The sequence below is a fragment of the Hemiscyllium ocellatum genome, chromosome 2 (genome assembly GCF_020745735.1).
Source record: "Hemiscyllium ocellatum isolate sHemOce1 chromosome 2, sHemOce1.pat.X.cur, whole genome shotgun sequence".
Taxonomy (NCBI): Eukaryota; Metazoa; Chordata; class Chondrichthyes; order Orectolobiformes; family Hemiscylliidae; genus Hemiscyllium; species Hemiscyllium ocellatum.
In genome coordinates this window covers 19,013,497-19,034,033 of record NC_083402.1, presented here as the reverse complement: position 1 = coordinate 19,034,033, position 20,537 = coordinate 19,013,497, and the positions used below count along the sequence as shown (strand labels likewise).

The following is a 20,537-nucleotide window of genomic DNA, read 5'->3' as shown; positions in this document are numbered from 1 at the left end:
ATCTTTCTCTAGTCATTCTTTCATTCTTGATGAATCTATAGAAAGCTTTAGGGTTTTTCTTGAGCCTAGCTACTAACGCCTTCTCATATCCACTCCTGGATCTTCTTAGTTCTCTCTTTAGGTCTTTCCTGCAAACCTGTAACTTTCAAGCACCCTAATTGAGCCTTCTTCCTAGCCTCTCAACCTAACATAAGCCTTCTTTTTCTTCTTAATAAGAGATTCAACTTCTTTAGAAAACCACAGCTCCCTTGCTCGACCATGTCCTCCATGCCTGACAGGTACATACGTATCAAGGATACGCAGCAGCTGTTCCTTGAATGAGCTTCACATTTCAATTGTACCCATCCCCTGCAGTTCCTTCCCCATCCATGCAACCTAAATCTTGCCTAATCGCATTGTCATTGGCTTTCCCCCAGCAATAACTCTTGCCCTGCGGTATATACTTATCCCTTTCCATTGCTAAAGTAAACATAACCAAATTGTGGTCACTATCACCAAAGTGCTCACCTACAGCCTAACCTAACACCTGGCCGGGTACATTACGCAGTACCAAATCCAATGTGACCTTGTCCCTTGTTAGCTTGTCTACATACTGTGTCAGTAAACCCTCCTACACACACCTGACAAAAACTGACCTATCTAAAGTACTCAAACTATGGTGTTGCCAGTCAATATTTGGCAAGACCCCCATAACAAATACCTTGTTTCTCACACTCCTATCCAGAATCATATTTGCTTTCCTTTCTGCTATATCTCTGGAACTATATGGAGGTCAATAGAAACCTCCCAACAGGGTGACCTCTCCTTTCTTGTTTCTAACCTCAGCTCATACTACCTCAGCCCATACTACTACAATGCCTGTATTAACCCACCAAAGTTGCTCTGACACCACTTACCTATCGTAGTTATGTCTAAAATTGCAACTAAAGAACCGGTGCCTAGTTACAGTGCTGACTTAGGTACGAAGGTAAGTGGTGACGTATAAATTTTTCACTATACTCATTGCGAACATGCGACAATAAAGCCTAATTCTAATTTTAATGTGTTACTTAAGCATGGTAGAAATTTCACAATTTATGTCAGTGCACTGGAAAGAAGCATGAAGTGAGTCAATGTTCAAGTCTTAAGTACTATGTTGAGATGAACTAACGTTTTTTTCAGAAAACATGGAGTCTTGTTGAGGGATCCAATACTCAGGTTTAGAGTTAACTAAGGAAGCAAAATGTAGCCATATGGCACGGCATGGTGGCACAGTGATTAGCACTGCTGCCTCACAGCGCCAGAGACCCGGGTTCAATTCCCACCTCAGGCGACTGACTGTGTGGAGTTTGCACATTCTCCCTGTGCCTGCGTGGGTTTTATCCGGGTGCTCCGGTTTCCTCCCACAGTCCAAAAATGTGCAGGTTAGGTGAAATAGCCATGCTAAATTGCCCGTAGTTTTAGTTGCAGGGGTAAACGTAGGGGAATGGGTCTGGGTGGGTGCGCTTCAGTGGGTCGGTGTGGACTTGTTGGGCCGTAACTGTAAGTAACCTAAGTAAATATAAGTAATCTAATGTGTTGTTTAAGATATAGAATTTCAATAAAGGCACTAGGAAGAAAATGTCCAATAGAATCAGAGTTCCAAAATTAGAATAGTTAAATCATTTTACAAATAACCTTCTATGTGCTTAGGATATTGACGTACTCACAAAATGATCAACTAGGATTGTAAACACCAACATTTGTTGCCTTCTCCTTCAGAATTAAGTTCTGAGAGGGAAGGTCCATTGTCAGCCTTGCTTTCAATGCCAATTGAAGTTCTTAGATGGCCACTTAAGCACAACTTAAGTGAGTCAGCCCACAACTGCTGGGATTAACCTAGCTGTAAGCAGGTCTGTCGCCATGATAAATGCCCAACAGGTCAAATTCTGCAGACCAACTGTCACTTCAGATGGACTGCTCAAGAAACTGGACAGAGGCAGGGATGTGTTTGCTGACAGCTCCCACCCTACCCCTTGCTCTGAACCCTCTTCCTGTACATGGTTATTTGTGAATAGAGGATTGCTACCACCATTTCCCTTTCTTTCGCTGTGTTTAAAGGCTTATTTGGTTTAGAAGTGTAGAAAAACAACCATTCATGAGTCATAATAAGAGGTTCTTAACACATACAATTTACTACATGAAAGCAACTACACATAAATTTCACAAGCATGTTAGATGATTAATAATCATAATTTTCGGGGTCTTCTGGAATTGTGGTATTGTTGCTGTGTAGAGTTGAGCAAAAGTCTCGATCATTTTGAGAAGATTCCCTACCATCTAAAATTACTGGACTTCTATCAGAATTAAAAATCACACAACACCAGGTTATATTCCAACAGGTTTACATGGAAGCAGTAGCAGCGCTCCGAAAGCTAATGCTTCCAAATAAACCTGTTGGACTATAACCTGGTGTTGTGTGATTTTTAACTTTGTACACCCCAGTCCAACACCGACGCCTCCAAATCATTCTATCAGAATGTTGGAGTTTCTTTTTGAAGTAATGGGCTTGGATGCAGTGTCTCCAGCAGCTGAGCTATGCTGGAATGTACAGGGACAGTTTGTCTGGAAGCTGGGGAAACCTTTTCAAACCTGAGCCCTACAAAAACAAAGTAACTGTCTACACAAATTCCAAGAACGCCAACTTCAATCACATAAACATAGGACATTTGCTCCTACTTTAATAATCAGGAAGACCAATTCATCTCGAAAGAAACAACAAAGAGACTATTGTAGGAACAACAGATTTTGCGTCAAGATAAGGAACCAGTGATCAGTATAATTACAAGCCCTCATCTCAGCAGAGTTAAAGTATCCTTGCAGCTAACCCAAGGAGAGGGATCTGAAAGAGTGTTGATTCTCCCAGAGAGTTATTCCCCAGAGCTTTCACCCGGAGAAGGATCCCAGATAGCTACCGTGTCGAGAACTATCTCCACGGCTACCACCAGAAGAGGGATCCCAGAAAGCTACCACCCAGAGAGCGTGTGTTTACTTTTAATAGTGTATTTAATCACGGTCCTGTACAACTGTGATAATTCACTGCTTGTTGCCTTTCATTTCTTATAATATACTTACTTCTTTTTGTATTTGATAAATGCAGAGATTCTTCTGCTCCTGAAACACCTGTCTACTGCCTTATTCTGTTCACATTCCTAAATAAGTCCAGTGTCAGAACCAGGGATCTGGGGATGATTCAAACCACCTAAATATCAGCAAATTACTGATCGCAGAACAGATACCCTACAGCTACTTGTAAGTCAGAAAGTTCAGTTTCAAGTCCCACCTACCCTACCTGAGTTATAAAATGCCTCAACAGGTTGTATAAAAATAATTTACATTAGCTAGCAGTTATAAGACTACAAGGAAACAGTGATGACATGTCTGATCCCTCAGAGCTTGTCATGTGATTTGCCCACTGAAGATTGAAAATCATCACATTGAATTAAGCTCCATACAATCTTCAACATTAACTCTTTTAGGACCATGACCATGTATAATACCCCTTCTCCTGTGATCCCCAATCCAAGAACCCTCATTAATTTTGTGACTAAGCTGTCGCAGGCCATTCATCCTCTCCCAGGAGTTGTTAACCCAACCTGCAGGCCGGCAAGTCAGGAGGCTAGGAATGGTGGTGAATTTTGAGACAGAGTCTGGGAGACTGTCTGCAGCCTGCACTCATTTGGTGGAGTGTGGAATTGGGAGCTGGGGAGGGATGCAGTTTGATTCAGGCTCATCAAAAATGCCAATGGCATAATGAAATGAGCCTTAATAGGAAAGCATTTATAATGATTCAACATGCCTCCATTTCCATCTTCCACCATCCTCTTCAAATTTGCCATTCTATCTCATACAGGCTGAGAAAATTCATCCCAAAGTCTCAACTCACTGTGCTGTAATTTTAAGGAACTGATGAAGTTGCCTCAGGATTACTTGCAATCATCTCCAATACCATTTACAAACAAAAAGAAAAGATTTAAATTAGGTTACAGCAATCATACATTATGTGCTTGTTATACTTCCAAGTCAAATACTCCTGTTCAAGTTATCCAGATCTCTTACAACCTATAGTCTTTTAAAAACGCATGTTTGGCATGAGTTAAGCATGACTAACTGGACTTTACTACTTATTAATTTTTTCCTGGATGTTGCATCAGATTACTTTTAGGTTCAATAGAAACAACACTTACTTCATAGGACGTGGGCAGTTCTGTATATTCTTTAACAGGTTTATCTTCTATAAATTCATTTTCAGGACTGGATGAAATATAAATTATTTTCATATCATCATTGGGTAAATGCCGTTCTACTAAAGGTTTCATCTGGAAAAAAAATTGAGAAATTTATTCCTCTTCATTTTCTTTTTAATACAAGCATGCAAATACATGCACACACACATACATTATTGCGCTACTTCAAAAGGCTGATCCATTGATGGATACTCTCAGTGTAGAACAGCACTTGCAGTGAGTGCTTTTAGAGAAATCACAGGCCTGCATAGCTGGAGTTATTTGTTCACTAATTTAAGTGGATGGAAAATCAGGCATTTCAACCCACAATTTCCTGAGCTGACCATCTTCAGAGCAGCTTTCTGAACTGGAAACAACCATCAATGAAACCTACCCTAGTGTTCTTGAGTAATATGCAATTGAAATATAGTTATTTATTTAAAATTCAATAGTTTGCTACAGAATTTGGTTTACTTTTCCTAATTTGAGCAGAAATGTATCCATCCTAAAACATTACATTAAAAGCATCCAAGAAAGACCTGAAGAATGAATACGAGTACAGGACATCAGAATAAACAGACTGATGCCTGTCTCTTATATTATGCATTCATAAGAATCAATACATGAACTAAGATCATCTATACATATATAAAAAGTTTCGCATTTGGCATGTGTCTGTCATATATCTTTCAAATAAGACCAACCATAAGGACATTGAGGATAGATATATAGCTGCTTCCTGATTTTAAAATGACCTTTTCTGTCAAGATCATGTCCCATAGAAATATAAGAATTGAGTGGAGTAGGCCATTTGGCCCCTCCAGCCTGTTCCACCTTTCATGGTTGATCACGCTGTTCCCATATAACCTTTGATTCCAGGTCTGTTCCCAGACATGAGTCAGTCCTTATGAAGTCTAACTTGTTCTCCACTCAATGTGTACTAATTGAGCCCTACTGTGCAGTGTGAACTGCTTTTTTTTAAACTAATCTAACCAGAAATATTACCTTAATAATTTTAGTATAGAAATGGATTTGCTTTAACTGAGGAAACACAGTCTCATTAAAAAACACAATTGGAGGGTTGTTTTTCAGACTGGAGGCCTATGACCAATGCTGTGCCACAAGGATCGGTGCTGGGCCTTCTACTTTTTGTCATTTACATAAATGATTTGGATGCGAGCATAAGAGGTACAGTTTAGTAAGTTTGCAGATGACACCAAAATTGGAGATGTAGTGGACAGCAAAGAGGGTTACCTCAGATTACAACAGGATCTGGACCAGATAGGCCAATGGGCTGAGAAGTGGCAGATGGAGTTTAATTCAGATAAATGCGAGGTGCTGCATTTTAGGAAAGCAAATCTTAGCAGGACTTATACACTTAATAGTAAGGTCCTAGGGAGTGTTGCTGAACAAAGAGACCTTGGAGCGCAGGTTTATAGCTCCTTGAAAGTGGAGTTGCAGGTAGATAGGATAGTGAAGGCGGTGTTTGGTATGCTTTCCTTTATTGGTATTTAGAACGGGAGTTGGGAGGTCATGTTGCGGCTGGACAGGACATTGGTTAGGCCACTGTTGGAATATTGCATGCATTTCTAGTCTCCTTCCTATCGAAAAGATGTTGTGAAACTTGAAAGGGTTCAGAAAAGATTTACAAGATTTGCCAGTTGGAGGATCTGAGCTACAGGGAGAGGCTGAACAGACTGGGGCTGTTTTCCCTGGCGTGTCGGAGGCTGAAGGGTGACCTTATAGAGGTTTACAAAATTATCAGGGGCATAGGTAGGATAAATAGACAAGATCTTTTCCCTCGGGTTGTGGAATCCAGAACTAGAGGGCATAGTTTTAGGGTGAGAGGGGAAAGATATAAAAGAGACCTAAGGGGCAACTTTTTCATGCTGAGGGTAGTACATGTATGGAATGAGCTGCCAGAGGATGTGGTGGAGGCTGGTACAATTGCAACATTTAAGAGGCATTTGGATGGGTATATGAATAGGAAGGGTTTGGAGGGATATGGGCCGGGTGCTAGCAGGTGGGACTAGATTGGATTGGGATATCTGGTCAGCATGGATGGGTTGGACCGAAGGGTCTGTTTCCATGCTGTACATCTTTATGACTCGATGACTGATGAAGATAGGGCAATGAATGTTTCTGCATAGACTTTACTAAAGCATTTGACAAGGGCCCCCATGAATAATCCAGAAGATTATGTCACATGGGATTTACAGTGAGTTTGTAAATTGGATACAAAAAATTGGCTTGGCCATTAAACTAGTTGTGGAAGAGTGCTTTTCTGACTCAAAAGTCTGTGACCAATGGTGTTCTTTAAGGATGAGAGCTGGGACCTATGTTATGTGTAATTTATATAAATTATTTTATATAAATCGCTTCATGTACAGGTATAACAATGGCATCTATCCAACAATGTGGAAAATTGCCCAGCTATGTCCTGTGCATAAAAAGCAGGACAAATCCAAACTGGTCAACTGTTGCCCCATCAGTTTACTCTCAATCATCAGTAAAGTTTTAGAGGTGTAAACAAGCAGCACATGCTCAGCTCACTCATGCCCAGTTTGGCTTCCTGACTTCATTACAGCCTTGGTTCAAACATGGACAAAAAAGTGGAATTATAGAGGGGAGGTAAGAATGACAGCCCTTGACATCAAGGCTGCATTCACCAAAGTGTGGCATCAAGGAGCACCATCAAAACTGGAATCAATGGGTACCAGAGCGCAAACTTGGAATCATACCTAGCACGCAGGAAGATGGTTAAGGTTGTCAGTCATTTCAGCTCCTTCACATCTCTGCAGGCTGTCTTCAGGGTAGTATCCTAGACCGAAGCATCTCATGCTGCTTCATTCAATGACCTTCCCTCCACCATAAGGTTAGAATTGGGGATATTTGCTGATGATTGCACAATGTTCCTCCGCAGATACTGAAGCAGTCCAGGTTCAAATGGATAATATCCAGGCTGGTAACACTTGCACCACAGAAATGCCAGGCTATGACCATCACCAATAAGAAACAATCTAACGACCACTCTTTGACATTCAACAGTGTTACCACCACTGAATCCTTCACTATCAACATTGTTGGGGTTACCATTGACTAGGAACACAGCTGGATCCACCAAATAAACACAGTGGCTCCAAGAGGAAGTCAGAGACTAAGAATACTGTGGTGAGTAACTCATCTTCTGACTCCCCAAAACCTTTCCATCATCTACAAGCCACAAAGTCGAGAGTGTGATGGAATACTGCCCACATACTCGAGGGGTGTAGCTCCAACAATACTCAAAAGTTTGACAACATCCAGGACAAAGCAGCCAGCTTGACTTGCACCACATTCATAAACACCCACTCCCTCCACCAGTAGCAGCTGTTGCACGTTCTAGTTCTATGTTTTCAATATTCTGTTCCCATTTCTTTCCTTTAGCCTGAAGAACTATATCTAACTTTTTCTTGAAAATATTCAGTGTTTTGCCTCAATTGCTTTCTGTAACTGAGAATTCCAGAGGCCTACCAGTCTTTTCATAAAGAAATTTTCCTTGAGCTTAGCAATAAATGGACAACCCTACAACCATAAACTGTGACCCCTAGTTCTGGACTCTCTGATTATTGAGAGCATGCATTCTATGTTTATCCTATCAAGTCCTGTTAGAATTTTATAAGTTTCTATGAAACTCTCCTCTCATTCTGCTAAAGTCTATTGAGTATAGTCCTACTTATCAAACTCTCGTTATACAGTTGGTCAATGCCACCTTGATGTCACTGGCAGTCATTTTCACCTCACCTCGAGAATCCACCCCTTGAATCCATGTTGGAATCAAAGTTGTACTAAAGTCAGGCGCTGGTGGAACCTAAACTGAGCAACTCTGAACAGATTAATGCTAAACAAGTGTTGCTTAATAACATTAACTCTACATCGTTGTACTGATGCTTGAGAGTAGACAGATAGGACAGTAACTGGCCAGATTAGAATTGTCATAAGAGTCATAGAGATATACAGCATGGAAACAGACTCTTTGGTCCAACTCACCCATGTCAATCAGCTATCCTAAATTAATTAAGTCCCATTTGCCAGCAATCAGTCCACATCCCTCTAAATCTTTCCTACTCATGCACCCATCCAGATATCTTTTAAATGCTGTAATTGTACCAGCTCCACCATTTCTGCTGACGAGTCATTCCACACCACTATTTGCAGTGAAACAGTTTCCCTTTAGCTCCTTCTTAAATCTTTGCACTCTCATGCTAAACCTATGCCCTCTAGTTTTGGACTCCTCTAACAGGGTAAAAACTTTGTCTATTTATCCTATCCATGCCCCTCATGATTTTATACACCTCTGGAAGGTCACCCCTCAGCCAATGACGCTCCAGGAAAAACAGCCCAGCTATTCAGCCTCTCCCTATAGCTCAAGCCCTCCAAACTTGGCACCATCCTTGTAAATCTTTTCTGAATGCTTTCAAGTTTCACAACATCCTTCCGACAGGAAGGAGACCAGAACTGCACACAGCATTCCAAAAGTAGCCTAAACCAATGTCCTGTACAGCCCCAACATGACCTCCAAACTCCTATTCTCAATGCTCTGACCAATAAAGGAAAGCATACTAAACCCCTTCTTCACTATCCTATTTACTTGAGACTCCACTTTCAAGAAACTATGAACCTGCACTCCAAGATCTCTTTCTTTAGCAACACTCTCCAGGACCTTACCATTATGTGTATTAGTGCTGCCCTGATTTGCCTTTCCAAAATGCAGCATCTCACATTTATCTAAATTACCTCTATGTGCCACTCCTCAGCCCATTAGCCCATCTGATCAAGATCCTGTTGTAGTCTTGTCCTGCTTTATGTGAATGGAAAACAACTGGACAATTTTCCAAATTGTTGGATCAATGCCAGTGTTGCCACTCTACTGGAAACGTTTGGCAGGAGCAGGATAGTTCTGGAGAATACGTCCTCAGTACAATGTTAACAGGGCTCATATCCTTTGCAGTGTCCAATGCCTCCAGCCATTTCTTGTTATGACATGGAGTGAATTGCACTGGCTTTGATGCTGAGGAGCTCTGTAGGTGGCCGACATGGATCATCCACTTGGCTTGTCTGCTTTAAGATTGGTGCAAAAGTTCAGCTTCTGTGATTCTGTCTACTGATCATTGTTTTCTTTGCAATACAGAGATGTTTTCTGCTGGACCAGAACAAACTTAATACTACTAATTTATAAGCATTAATTGCTCATTTTTTGTGTACTTAGGCAGTCCTCTACATGTAAAAATTTAATATAATTGATAATGTATTATTCAAAGTAAAATTTTATTCGGAAATATGTTTTATATATGCTCTGATCATCTGTTCCTCAGTCATTCAAGTTCTGAATAGCAAGATTATACAGTAATGCTTATGAATTGATTTTAGTGCTGAATTGTGATTTCAAGCTGTGATACAATTATCAGCCACAGCTTTACTTTGCCTGCAGATTGCACTTGGTCTTAATTCTCTTTGTGCAACACCAGTGGAGATTAATTATTATAATATTTTGGGTAATACAAGTTGGATCTGATTTCTGATACAACAAGCAGACCAACAAAGCATTTGGAAACACTTTGGCTCTCACACTTCCCCAGTAGGCAGCACTCAGTGCTTTTTAACTTTCATGGTGTCTGTCCTTGACACAGCCACAATAAATGCATTGCTAAAAGGAAAAATCAATGGCAAAGAAAAAAAAACAGCAGTAATTTCAGCAGAATTAGGGCGGCACGGTGGCACAGTGGTTAGCACTGTTGTCTCACAGCGCCTGAGACCCGGGTTCAATTCCCGACTCAGGCGACTGACTGTGTGGAGTTTGCACATTCTCCCTGTGTCTGCGTGGGTTTCCTCCGGGTGTTCCGGTTTCCTCCCACAGTCCAAAGATGTGCGGGTCAGGTGAATTGGCCATGCTAAATTGTCCGTAGTGTTAGGTAAGGGGTAAATGTAGGGGTATGGGTGGGTTGCACTTCGGGGGTCGGTGTGGACTTGTTGGGCCGAAGGGCCTGTTTCCACACTGTAAGTAATCTAATCTAAAAAGAATTTATCTTACTTGGTCAGCTTTCGTGATCTGGAATGCATTACACAAAAAGGTGAATGCAGGCAATTTGAAAGTAACTTACAAAAAGGAAACCTATATATATAATATATAAGATACATATAGGAAAAATGTGCAGGCTACAAGGAACAGCAGTGGAATGAATTTAATTGCTGACTCTTTTAAAAAAAAACTGTCCAACGAACTGATAGACAAATTGCCACCCTATATGTTGAATGAATGGCCACCCTCTGTCAACAGAGGATGCTGGTGAGAAGCAACTGAACAGGATTCTGGAAGAAGTCAGTTCAGTCACCATGACTGAGAAGGAGATTGCAGAGAACCTGATGCTCTTCAGGAGGTGGCACATTCAACAGAGGGTGCTGGTGAGAAGTGACTGAGGAGATTCTGGGAAAAGTCTGCTCAGTCACAACTGAAATGGGGATCTCAGACATAGGCTTGACTGCTCAGGAAACAGGTTTCCATGCTGAGTGAATAGTGCCTGAAAAGATACTTACTTGGCAGGGGATGTCAGTGGTCAGCATATAGCGTCCTCGAGATCCTGTAGGAAAAGGAGAAGATGGATCCTGTCGCATGGTTCCCTTTTAGAAGCAAAGATTTATACTTCCAATATATCGATTTAGGATGGCCAATCCACCTAACCTCCACACCTTTGTGACTGTGGGAGGAAACCCATACAGACATAGGGAGAATATGCAAACTCCACACAGATAGTCACCTGAGGCTGGAATTGAACTTAAGTACTGGTGCTGTGAAGCAGCAGTGCTAACCACTGAGCTACTGCGCTGCCTTCTAGAGCCACAGATTGTCAAAGTCATTTGGCAGAATGCCTCATCACCAGAGCTTTCCAACAAGCACCAAGACATTGACTAGCTGGTGGTGAGAAAGGAACTTCCTATGAGATCCTTTCTGTATGCCCGGTCAGTCTGTGCCATCGCATGCTGACCTCGAAGCGGCTGCAGAGGGGATGAGAATGTCATACATCTCCTTCTGGAATGTGCCTTTGCAAAGGAAGTCTGGAGAAAGTTAAGGTTGGCTCGAGCAGCTACATGACGCAGGACTTTGTGCTCTGTGGTTTGTTCTTTGGGATGCACACTGAGACAAACATCAACTGCGTCTGGAGGACCATCCACTTAGTGAAAGACACTCTTTGGTTTGCCCAAAATCTGCTGGACTAGAGTGGACAAAGTTAAAAATCATACAACACCAGATTATAGTTGAACAGGTTTATTTGGAAGTACAAGCTTTTGGAGCGTGACTCCTTCGTCAAGTAGCTAGTGGGCATGATCACAGGACACAGAATTTATAGTAAAAGGTCAAAGTGCCATATAACTGATGCAATGTATTGAACTAACCTAGATAGTTGTTAAGTCTTTAATCACTTAGAATGAGATGCAGGTTTTGATTCATTTAAATGTATTTGCATCTGCAGTCCTCACTTTCAACCCGGGAAAAATCCAAAGTAGACCTGATATTAGGGAATGAGTCTGGCCAGGTGATCAAAACTTCAGTGGAGGAGCATTTTGGGAACAGTGACCATAAGTTTTAAGTTACTTAGAGATAAGTACAAGAGTCGTCTTCGGCCAACCTTATTAAATTGAGGAAGGCTAACTACGACAATATCAAGCAGGAACTTAGGAATGTAGGTTGGGAGCAGTTATTTGAGGGAAAATTCATACCTGGCATGTGAGAATCTTTTAAAGGCCAATTGATAGGAGTCCAAAAATATGCAGGTTAGGTTGATTGGCCATGCTAAATTATCCATAGCATTCAAGGATGTGTAGGTTAGGTGCATTAGCCATGGGGAATGCAAGGTGGGGTCTGGGTGTAGTGCTCTTCAGAGTGTCAGTGTGAACTTGTTCAGCTGAATGGCCTGCTTCCACATTGTAGGGATTCTATGGAGTTCACGACCAGCATGTTCCTGTGAAAATGAAGGACTTATCCTTCTAGATTTAGGAACCTTAGATGACAAAAGAAATTGAGAGTCCAGTCAAAAATAAAAAGGAGGCATTGGAGGAGAATGTAGGTGAACACATTAGTATGTTTGCAGATGATCAGGACAGCTGCAGACAGCAAGATGACTACCAGAGGATTTAGCAGGATATAGACAGGCTGGAGACTTGGATGGAGAAATGGCAAATGGAGTTTCATCTGAACAAATGTGAGGTGATGCATTTTGCGAGATGTAATCCAAGAGAGAAGTATACAATAAATGGCAGAACCTTTAGTAGCAATCAACATGGATAGGGATTGAGGCGTATAGATCCCTGGAAGCGGCAACACAAGCGGAAAAGGTTGTCAAGAAGCTGTATGGCTTGTTTGCCTTCATTGCCATATTGAATATACAAATTGGCAAGTCATGGTGCAGCTGAATAAAACTTTAGTTAGGCCACATTTGGGATATTGTGTACAGTTCTAGTCACCACACTACCATAAGTATGTGAGGCTTTAGAGACGGTATAGAAATGATTTACCAGGATGTTGCCTGCTTTAGAGGGAATTAGCTGAGACAGAGATTGGATAAACTTGGTTATGTTAATTTGAACAGTCGAAGGATAAGAGACAACCTGATAGAGGTTTGCAAAATTATGACAGACATAGATTGAATGGATAGCAGAAGTCATTGACACCAGGCTAGAAATAAGCGAAAATGAGGACTGCAGATGCTGGAGTTCAGAGTCTAGATTAGAGTGGTGCTGGAAAAGCACAGCAGGTCAGGCAGCATCCGAGGAGCAGGAAAATCGACATTTCGGGCAAAAGCTCTTCATCAGGACCAGGCTAGAAATGTCAATTATTAGGAAACATAGGTTTAAGGTAAAAGAAGGAAAGTTTAGAAGAGATGTGAGAGGCAGGTTTCTCTTTATACATAGGGTGGTAAGTGTCTGGAATGCCAGAGGTGATAGTGGAGGCATTTGCAATAGCAACGTTTCAGAGGCAACTTGACAGATAGTATGAAGTGGCAAGAAATAGAAGGAGACAGATACTGTACAGGTTTTTAGTTTAGAAAGGCGTGTGTCCACATAAACTTGGTGGGCTGAAAGGCCTGTTCCTGCACTGTACTGTTCTTTCCTCTTCATATGATTCTATATCTTAAATACAATGCAGCAAATTTCTACTAAAAAGTTTGATTTTCATGATCCTGTCTTTATAAAACTATTTAATGTGAATAATGCTACTTATAATTTAAAATATATACAGTACATTACATACACTGAAAGAAAATCAGATTATTTGCCTGCATTTCATTTATCACAGCATGCATTGCAAACTACAATAGCAAGAAACAGATTTAAATAGACTGAGCCTGTAAGAATAAAAAGCAACAAAGTCTAGAAATCGCCAGTAAGATTTATTAAGAACTGTAAACAAAGTGTTCATGAGGTTAAACAGCATTTGTGAAAGGAGAAACAGAGTTTACATTTTAGGTTGTGACATTTCATCAGAACTGTTGTAAATGCTACAAATATAACAGGTTTTAAATGAATCAATAGAGACGGGAAGAATAATGGAGAGGAAAGAAACAAAAGAATTGAAGAGTAGAGGCAGGAGAGATCAAAAGGGATGATAATGCAAGGCAGAGATGGGAGTTTTAATAGGTCTTGTGAAGAAACAGAAGATGCATTTAACAGAAGCACTATTAGTACTTTACCTGTTGCCTGAAAACAAAGGGGAAACAGGGAATGATCAGAAAATGTCGATGTTGAGTTCAGAAAACTAAAGTAAGTGCAAAGATACTTGCTGTTCCTCCAGCTTCATTGGAACAATGTGGAAGGTCGAATAAAAAGAAATCAGAGTGAGACTGAGGCAGAAAATTAAAATTAAAAAATAACCTGAAGCTCATGCTTCCAGACTAAGTAGAAATGTCCAATAAAACAATCACACAATCTGCATTTGATCTCCACAAGGCATGGGAGTCCCCAAGATGTAAAGTGAATACCTTATGCTATCAACTGAAAGGAATACAAGTAAATTAATGTCTAATCTAAAATGTTTTTGCAGTCCTGTAAGGTGGAAAGGGACAAGGTGAAAGGGCTATTGATGGATTTAAATAGAAAGGCACTATAGGAATGGAATGAGGTGCTTGGGTGATGGAAGAGACGACAATGATTTTGTGAATTTTTACAATGGTATTTTACAAAAAGATTGAACAGTCCAGGAAAACATAATGATAGAAATGATCAGGTGTACCATCCAGAAGCGTGCAAAATACTTAGTAAACAGCTAGCATAATATGCGAGTCTCACAAAAGGGAGGCACAGATTGTCCACACTTTGGGGGTGTAGACTTTACATTCTAAAATGTTTATAGTTTATGTAAATATTTAATTGGGTGGCTGTCCTAGCTACTTCATCCCATTCTACATCTCCTTCTTTTGAATATTATTGTCTGTTAAAACATTATAACAATTTTTCAGTGTTGACACATCAAACTGCCCTAACAAGATCAATACTGGCGGAATTTACAATTTGCCTAACACTGTACATTTACAAAATACCTTTAAAGTAGTTCATCACAGGGATTTAACAGCAAGGCCACAGAGAATAAGGTTTTTTTTCACCATGCATTTGCTCCTTTTGACAAACACTTTAAATGTGTCTGACAGTATGGTGATGGAAAAGCACCATTCCTGCTGAAGAGCTTATGTCCGAAACAGCGATTTTCCTGCTCCTGTTCCCCAACTGGGAGGGAACCCTCCTGTCTGTTGATTGTTGTGCGGTGCCCATTCATTCTTTGTCGTAGCCTTTGCTCGGTTTCCCCAATGTACCATGCCTCAGGGCATCCTTGCCTGCAACGTATAAGATAGACAACATTGGCTGAGTCACACGAGTACCTGCCATGTACAAGGTGGGAGGTGTCCTCACGTGTAATGGTGGTATCTATGCCCACACTCTGACAGGTCTTGCAGCACCTACCGTGACAGGGTTGTATGGAGTTGTCCTGAGAGCCGGGCAGAACAATGATCTGTTTGAGGTTTGGCAGTTGTTTAAAGGCAAGTAGTGGAGGTGTGGGGAATGTCTTGGTGAGATGCTCATCCTCATTGATAATGTGTTGCAGGCATGAAGAACTTGGCGCAGTTTTCAGCTCCTGGGAAATACTGAACAATGAAGGGTACCCTGTCGGTTGCAGCATGTGTCTGTCTCATGAGGAGGTCATTATGGTTCATTGCTGTGGCACGTCGGAACAGGCAATCAATGAGTTGGGCATCGTACCCCGTTCTTGTGAGGGCATCCCTGAGTACTTCCAGGTGTCCATCACGTTCCCCTTCATCTGAGCAGATCCGGTGTACACGTAGGGCTTGTCCATAGGGGATGGCTGTTTTAATATGTTTTGGGTGGAAGCTGGAGAAGTGTAGCATTGTGAGGTTGTCTGTGGGTTTGCGGTAGAGTGTGATGCTGAGGTGTCCATCTTGATGGAGACGCATGTGTCCAAGAATGAGACAGATAGTCGAGAATAGTCCATGGTGAGTTTGACGGTGGGATGAAACTTGTTGATGTCACTGTGTAGTTTTATCAGTGACTCCTCGCCATGGGTCCAGAGAAAGAAAATGTCGTCAATGTACCTGGTGTATAATGTTTGTTGGAGATCCTGCAGAGACAAGTCGTCCTGTTTGAACCTGTGCATAAAAATGTTGGCATATTGGGGTGCAAATTTGGTCCACATGGCTGTTCCATGTGTCTGGATGAAGAACTGGTTGTCACAGGTGAAGATGTTGTGAACAAGGATAAAGTGGATGAGTTGTAGGATGGTGTTTGGAGATTGGCAATTGTTGGTGTTGAGTACTGAGGCTGTTGCCGCGATGCCGTCATTGTGGGGGATGCTGGTGTAGAGTGCAGAAACGTCCATTGTGACGAGGAATGCTCCCACTTCGACTGGTCCATGGGTGCTGAGTTTCTGTAAGAAATCCGTAGTGTCGCGACAGAAGATGGGGTTCCCCTGTACAATAGGTTTCAAGATGTCTTCAACATAGCTGGAGAGATTCTCACATCGGGTCCATTGCCCAACACGATGGGACGTCCTGGTGTGTTGGCTTTGTGTACCTTTGGAAGGCAGTAAAAGTCGCCTACACGAGAAGTACGTGGGATGACTTAAGTAGTTCTGGGATTTACATATTAAAGAACCGAAATGAACAAACTCATTCTAAAAGATGAAAGACTTTACCTAAGTTTCTTCAATATATCATTTCAGCTGCATAACACTGTCATCTTTTGCTATAAATTCTCTGTTTTGAGAAGCAGTGCTTCAGAAGCTAGAGTCTCCAACTAAACCTGTTGGACTATAACCTGGTGTTGTGTGATTTTTAACTTTGTTCACATACATAACTCAGTGATTCCAGCTGCTACTCAAGTTCTGAAATTTGTTGCTCCTGTGGAGCTGCTGACACTTCCTGCACAGCAATATGTCTAGGACAGCCAAGTGTTCACAATTCTCAAATGCCATAGGATATGCATTCTGTCAAGATGCCCAACCTACTTTTAACTTAGCTGACATTAATCTTTTGTATTATTTACGATAAACTAAAAGTTAGTAGAAAATAGAGATTTCTCACTCTTAACACTGATCAGCTCATTCTCAAGTGTCTAAATTTCCAGCATAGTTCAGCAAATATGGAGGCAAAAGGTGAATGGGGTCTTGACATAAATTAGTTGCGAGCTCTGGATAAATTTAAGTTGATAAATTGTAAAAGGTGAAAGACCAGCAAAGAATACAAAACTCTGGAGGTAACAAAAGCATGCTATGAAGTTGCTTCACTTTCAGTTTCAGATAGCTCCCCAAAATCCTCTTCCACAATGTTGCTAAAACATAATGTAATGCTACTGTTTTATTGTAACTTCTAACTCACAACTAGCAAGACCACTGAAGATCCAAATGTGTGCATGAAAAATCATATAGAGAAAGTTCAATTTGCATTGATTTAAAGAAGAGCACAAAACACAGGATTCTGCTTTTCAATGTCATCTGTACTCATTGACAGATCAAAAAGGCTGTACCAGTACAAATTAACTATGTCAAAAAATGTTTGGTCCTATTTATTTTAATGCAATAAATAACAAAAAAGTAAAAAGCTATTAATTAAATTGGCTATCAATTATTATAAATCTGTTAAAATCATGCTTTTCTTCAAGAAGGTAGTTTCAAAACCCTAAAACTAGAATTTTAATTTTTAATCATATCTCAAACAATCTGTCACATGTACTAGTAAGCTAATTTTTTGTTTGAACAATCATTGCCTCAGACCCATCTTCAACAATGCCTAGATTTATTTATATAGTTTAATAACTGTTCTTAAATGTAAAATAAAACATTATAAATGCAAACAATGTAATTATACCACAAATAACTGATAAAATTATTAGACATACTAATTAAATACAAGGTGAGGCGCTTTCAGATGAAGACTGAAATCAAGGACTCTGAATATATCAACACAAATAAGTGGAAACCAACATTTGTACTACATAATTGGTGATTTCCCCTTATATTAATGTTCTTGTGAATTGTTCTCTTCAGTGATAAGCAAAAAACTTCAAGAAAATGTAATTATTTTTCAGCAACACTTATGTTCAGTAATTGAAGTTACATTCATTCTATTAGGTACAGAGGTAATCAAGGGAGCACATAAGTTTCAGTTAACAAAAAGACTTAAAGGGAAGGATTGAAGTAGTTTTTTTCCAGTGTAATAAAGATATGAAATTCCCTGGCACAAATCATTGCTGAAACAGTCCATAAACTGTTTTTAAGGAAAGTGTACTGCTAGAAAAAAAAAAGTGAAAATGGATAAGATTCTTTATGTTTCGTTAAGCACAAAATGGGTTTGAAGGAACAAATGCTATTTCCATACTGTAAAGTTGTTTGCCTCTAAGTAAAATGCTGGCTTTGCCTACGTTCCATGAAAGAATACATTTAAAAATGCAGTTAGGTACTTACTGGTACACTTGATTCAGATGGCAAGTTTTCAGGAATTAGTGATGCACATTTAAATCGTGACTGAATTTTTACAGGACAATTTGAATTCTTATTTGGTTCTGCCTTGATCTGAATTCAACAAAATAGGAAAATCAAATTACTTTCTAATGATTATCATCAGGCTGTAGTAAAATTACTACTCCACATATAAATGCATTTATATTTTAACAGGATTATTAGTATTATAAAATTAAACTGAAACTGAAGTACTTGCTATATAAAATTATTGGCTTAACCTTGATTTGACCCATCCTGATCTTCCTCCAGAGACTGAGAACAATTCTTCAGCGCAAGAAAAATTGTTGGTTATATAACACATTCTATTTCATAATAGGCCATGACATGGTTATGTTTTCAGAACAGCTCAGTCATAATTGAAGAGTTCAAACTATTTTGTTCAAACTGTCACTAAATGCAGCAAAGTTTCACATGTTAGTCTGCAGAACACATGATATGTACTCATCTTATCTCCAAGCAAAACAATCATCTAATACAAATATTGGAAGATGATGGCCACAATTTTAAATCCTCTGACTGCCAGAAATGAGAAAAAGGGTCAAGTATACAATCAAATAGGAAATTTTTTTTCCCTAAAATATATTTTATTCATAAAAATTATACAAGTACAGTATCGGGGTTGGGGGTGGGGTTGGAGGTGGACCGGGGTGGGGATCAGGGGGCGGGGTAGGACCAGATTGGGGGAAATGATGGACAGGGGGGTGAGGCAGAGCCCCAGAGGAAAGGCAATTAATTGATTTTCCGAATAATCGATTATCCGAACAAAATAGTACCCGCCCATCTCATTCAGATAATCAAGTTTGCACTGTATACATATTACCTATCAGGCATATAGCCCAAGTTTCCAGTCCTCCAGCACATAATAGGTGAAAGACCTTACACACTGACCTTTCCCTTTTGCATCTCTACAGTGGCTGTCTCGAGCTTCACTTCACGCCGCAGCATGTAGTCTGGACTTTCGAATGTGCCAGTGTGCAAGACTCAGTTCAGGACAACTCTTTGGACTGGAAAGTTAGCAAGTATTACACAATCCAAAGAGCATATTTCACTAAATCGATGGTCCTCCAGAGGTGCAGTATTAAGTCCCACATCACGAATATGCTCAAGACATAGCCACTCCTTCCTCAGCCCAATCTAACTATATTGTGCACATAAATTACTGGCTACAAATACACCCAGCCCAAGCCTGGAAAATCCCCTTTAAATACACATCAGTTTCAGATTACACCATCAGAAATCAATCTACTATTTTAAGCAAGAGCCCAATTAGGGAAGCAGTGATGGCTTCCCTGCCAGGCTCCATTTATCCTTTCTCATCTAGGAGGAGCCAGAATTAATTCTGCATACTTTAGAGAGATTTTGTTATCAGCCAGTGCAACTCTATTGTGAAATAAATGACATATAGCTACACCAACAATGTAAGAGAAAATTAAATACAAATCTTGAAATGTTATCCTGTACAGCACAGCAGATAAAACAAAGACTTTGCCACTACTATTTAGTTCAACAATTTCCACTTCCTGACACAAATTTTGTAATTTACTTAAATACCTTCTTCCTTGACAGTTCAGCTGCTTAAAAAAAATGAGCAGATGAGCTGTACAGACCAGGATGTCTCCGGCTTGTTCCTCAGTTTATCATAAATAAAACAAAATCAGTTAGGCTGGTGATCAAGATGTTCATATTGGCTTCAGTCTGCATTGGTTAAAGAATGAGCAAAATAAATACCTCGGGCTTCTGCTCCTCATGGCAAAATAATAACTTGCATACACATGTACTTTTTAAAAATTCATTACTTTGAAATTCTTGCTTGCCAAATACCTTGTTGAGGCTGCTCAGCTCCTTATGCCTTTTCATTACCAAGTTTATTATATCGCAGGAAAGCTGCATCTTTCTTTCTGCAAACCCATAGTGTAGAAACTGATCCTTTAACAGTAATGGTTTATACTGGAACTGGTCTCGTAGAACCTATAAAAAGGCATAATAACAACAGATGGTAAGCACCACACATTGAAGTAAGTTATTATCCAGTTCGCTATTTTCAACAGAGAATAGGGCAGCACGGTGGCACAGTGGTTAGCACTGCTGTCTCACAGCGCCAGGGACCTGGGTTCAATTCCCGCCTCAGGTGACTGACTGTGTGGAGTTTGCACGTTCTCCCCGTGTCTGTGTGGGTTTCCTCCGGGTGCTCCGGTTTCCTCCCACAGTCCAAAGATGTGTGGGTCAGGTGAATT

General features: G+C 40.4%; 1 protein-coding gene across 4 annotated transcripts in view; it reads right to left on the bottom strand.

Moving 5' to 3' along the window:
* cep44 (centrosomal protein 44) overlaps positions 1 to 20,537 on the bottom strand; it is a 74,300-nt gene that overhangs the window by 15,008 nt on the left and 38,755 nt on the right. For 3 of the 4 annotated variants that reach the window (XM_060842967.1, XM_060842957.1, XM_060842974.1), the window contains 3 exons: positions 20,125 to 20,271; positions 18,247 to 18,354; positions 4,206 to 4,337 (listed from right to left, as the gene is read on the bottom strand). In XM_060842967.1, the coding sequence (XP_060698950.1) occupies positions 4,206 to 4,337; positions 18,247 to 18,354; positions 20,125 to 20,271 (387 nt within the window). The remainder of the gene's footprint in view (positions 1 to 4,205; positions 4,338 to 18,246; positions 18,355 to 20,124; positions 20,272 to 20,537) is intronic. The other variant, XM_060842983.1, reaches the window with a different exon arrangement.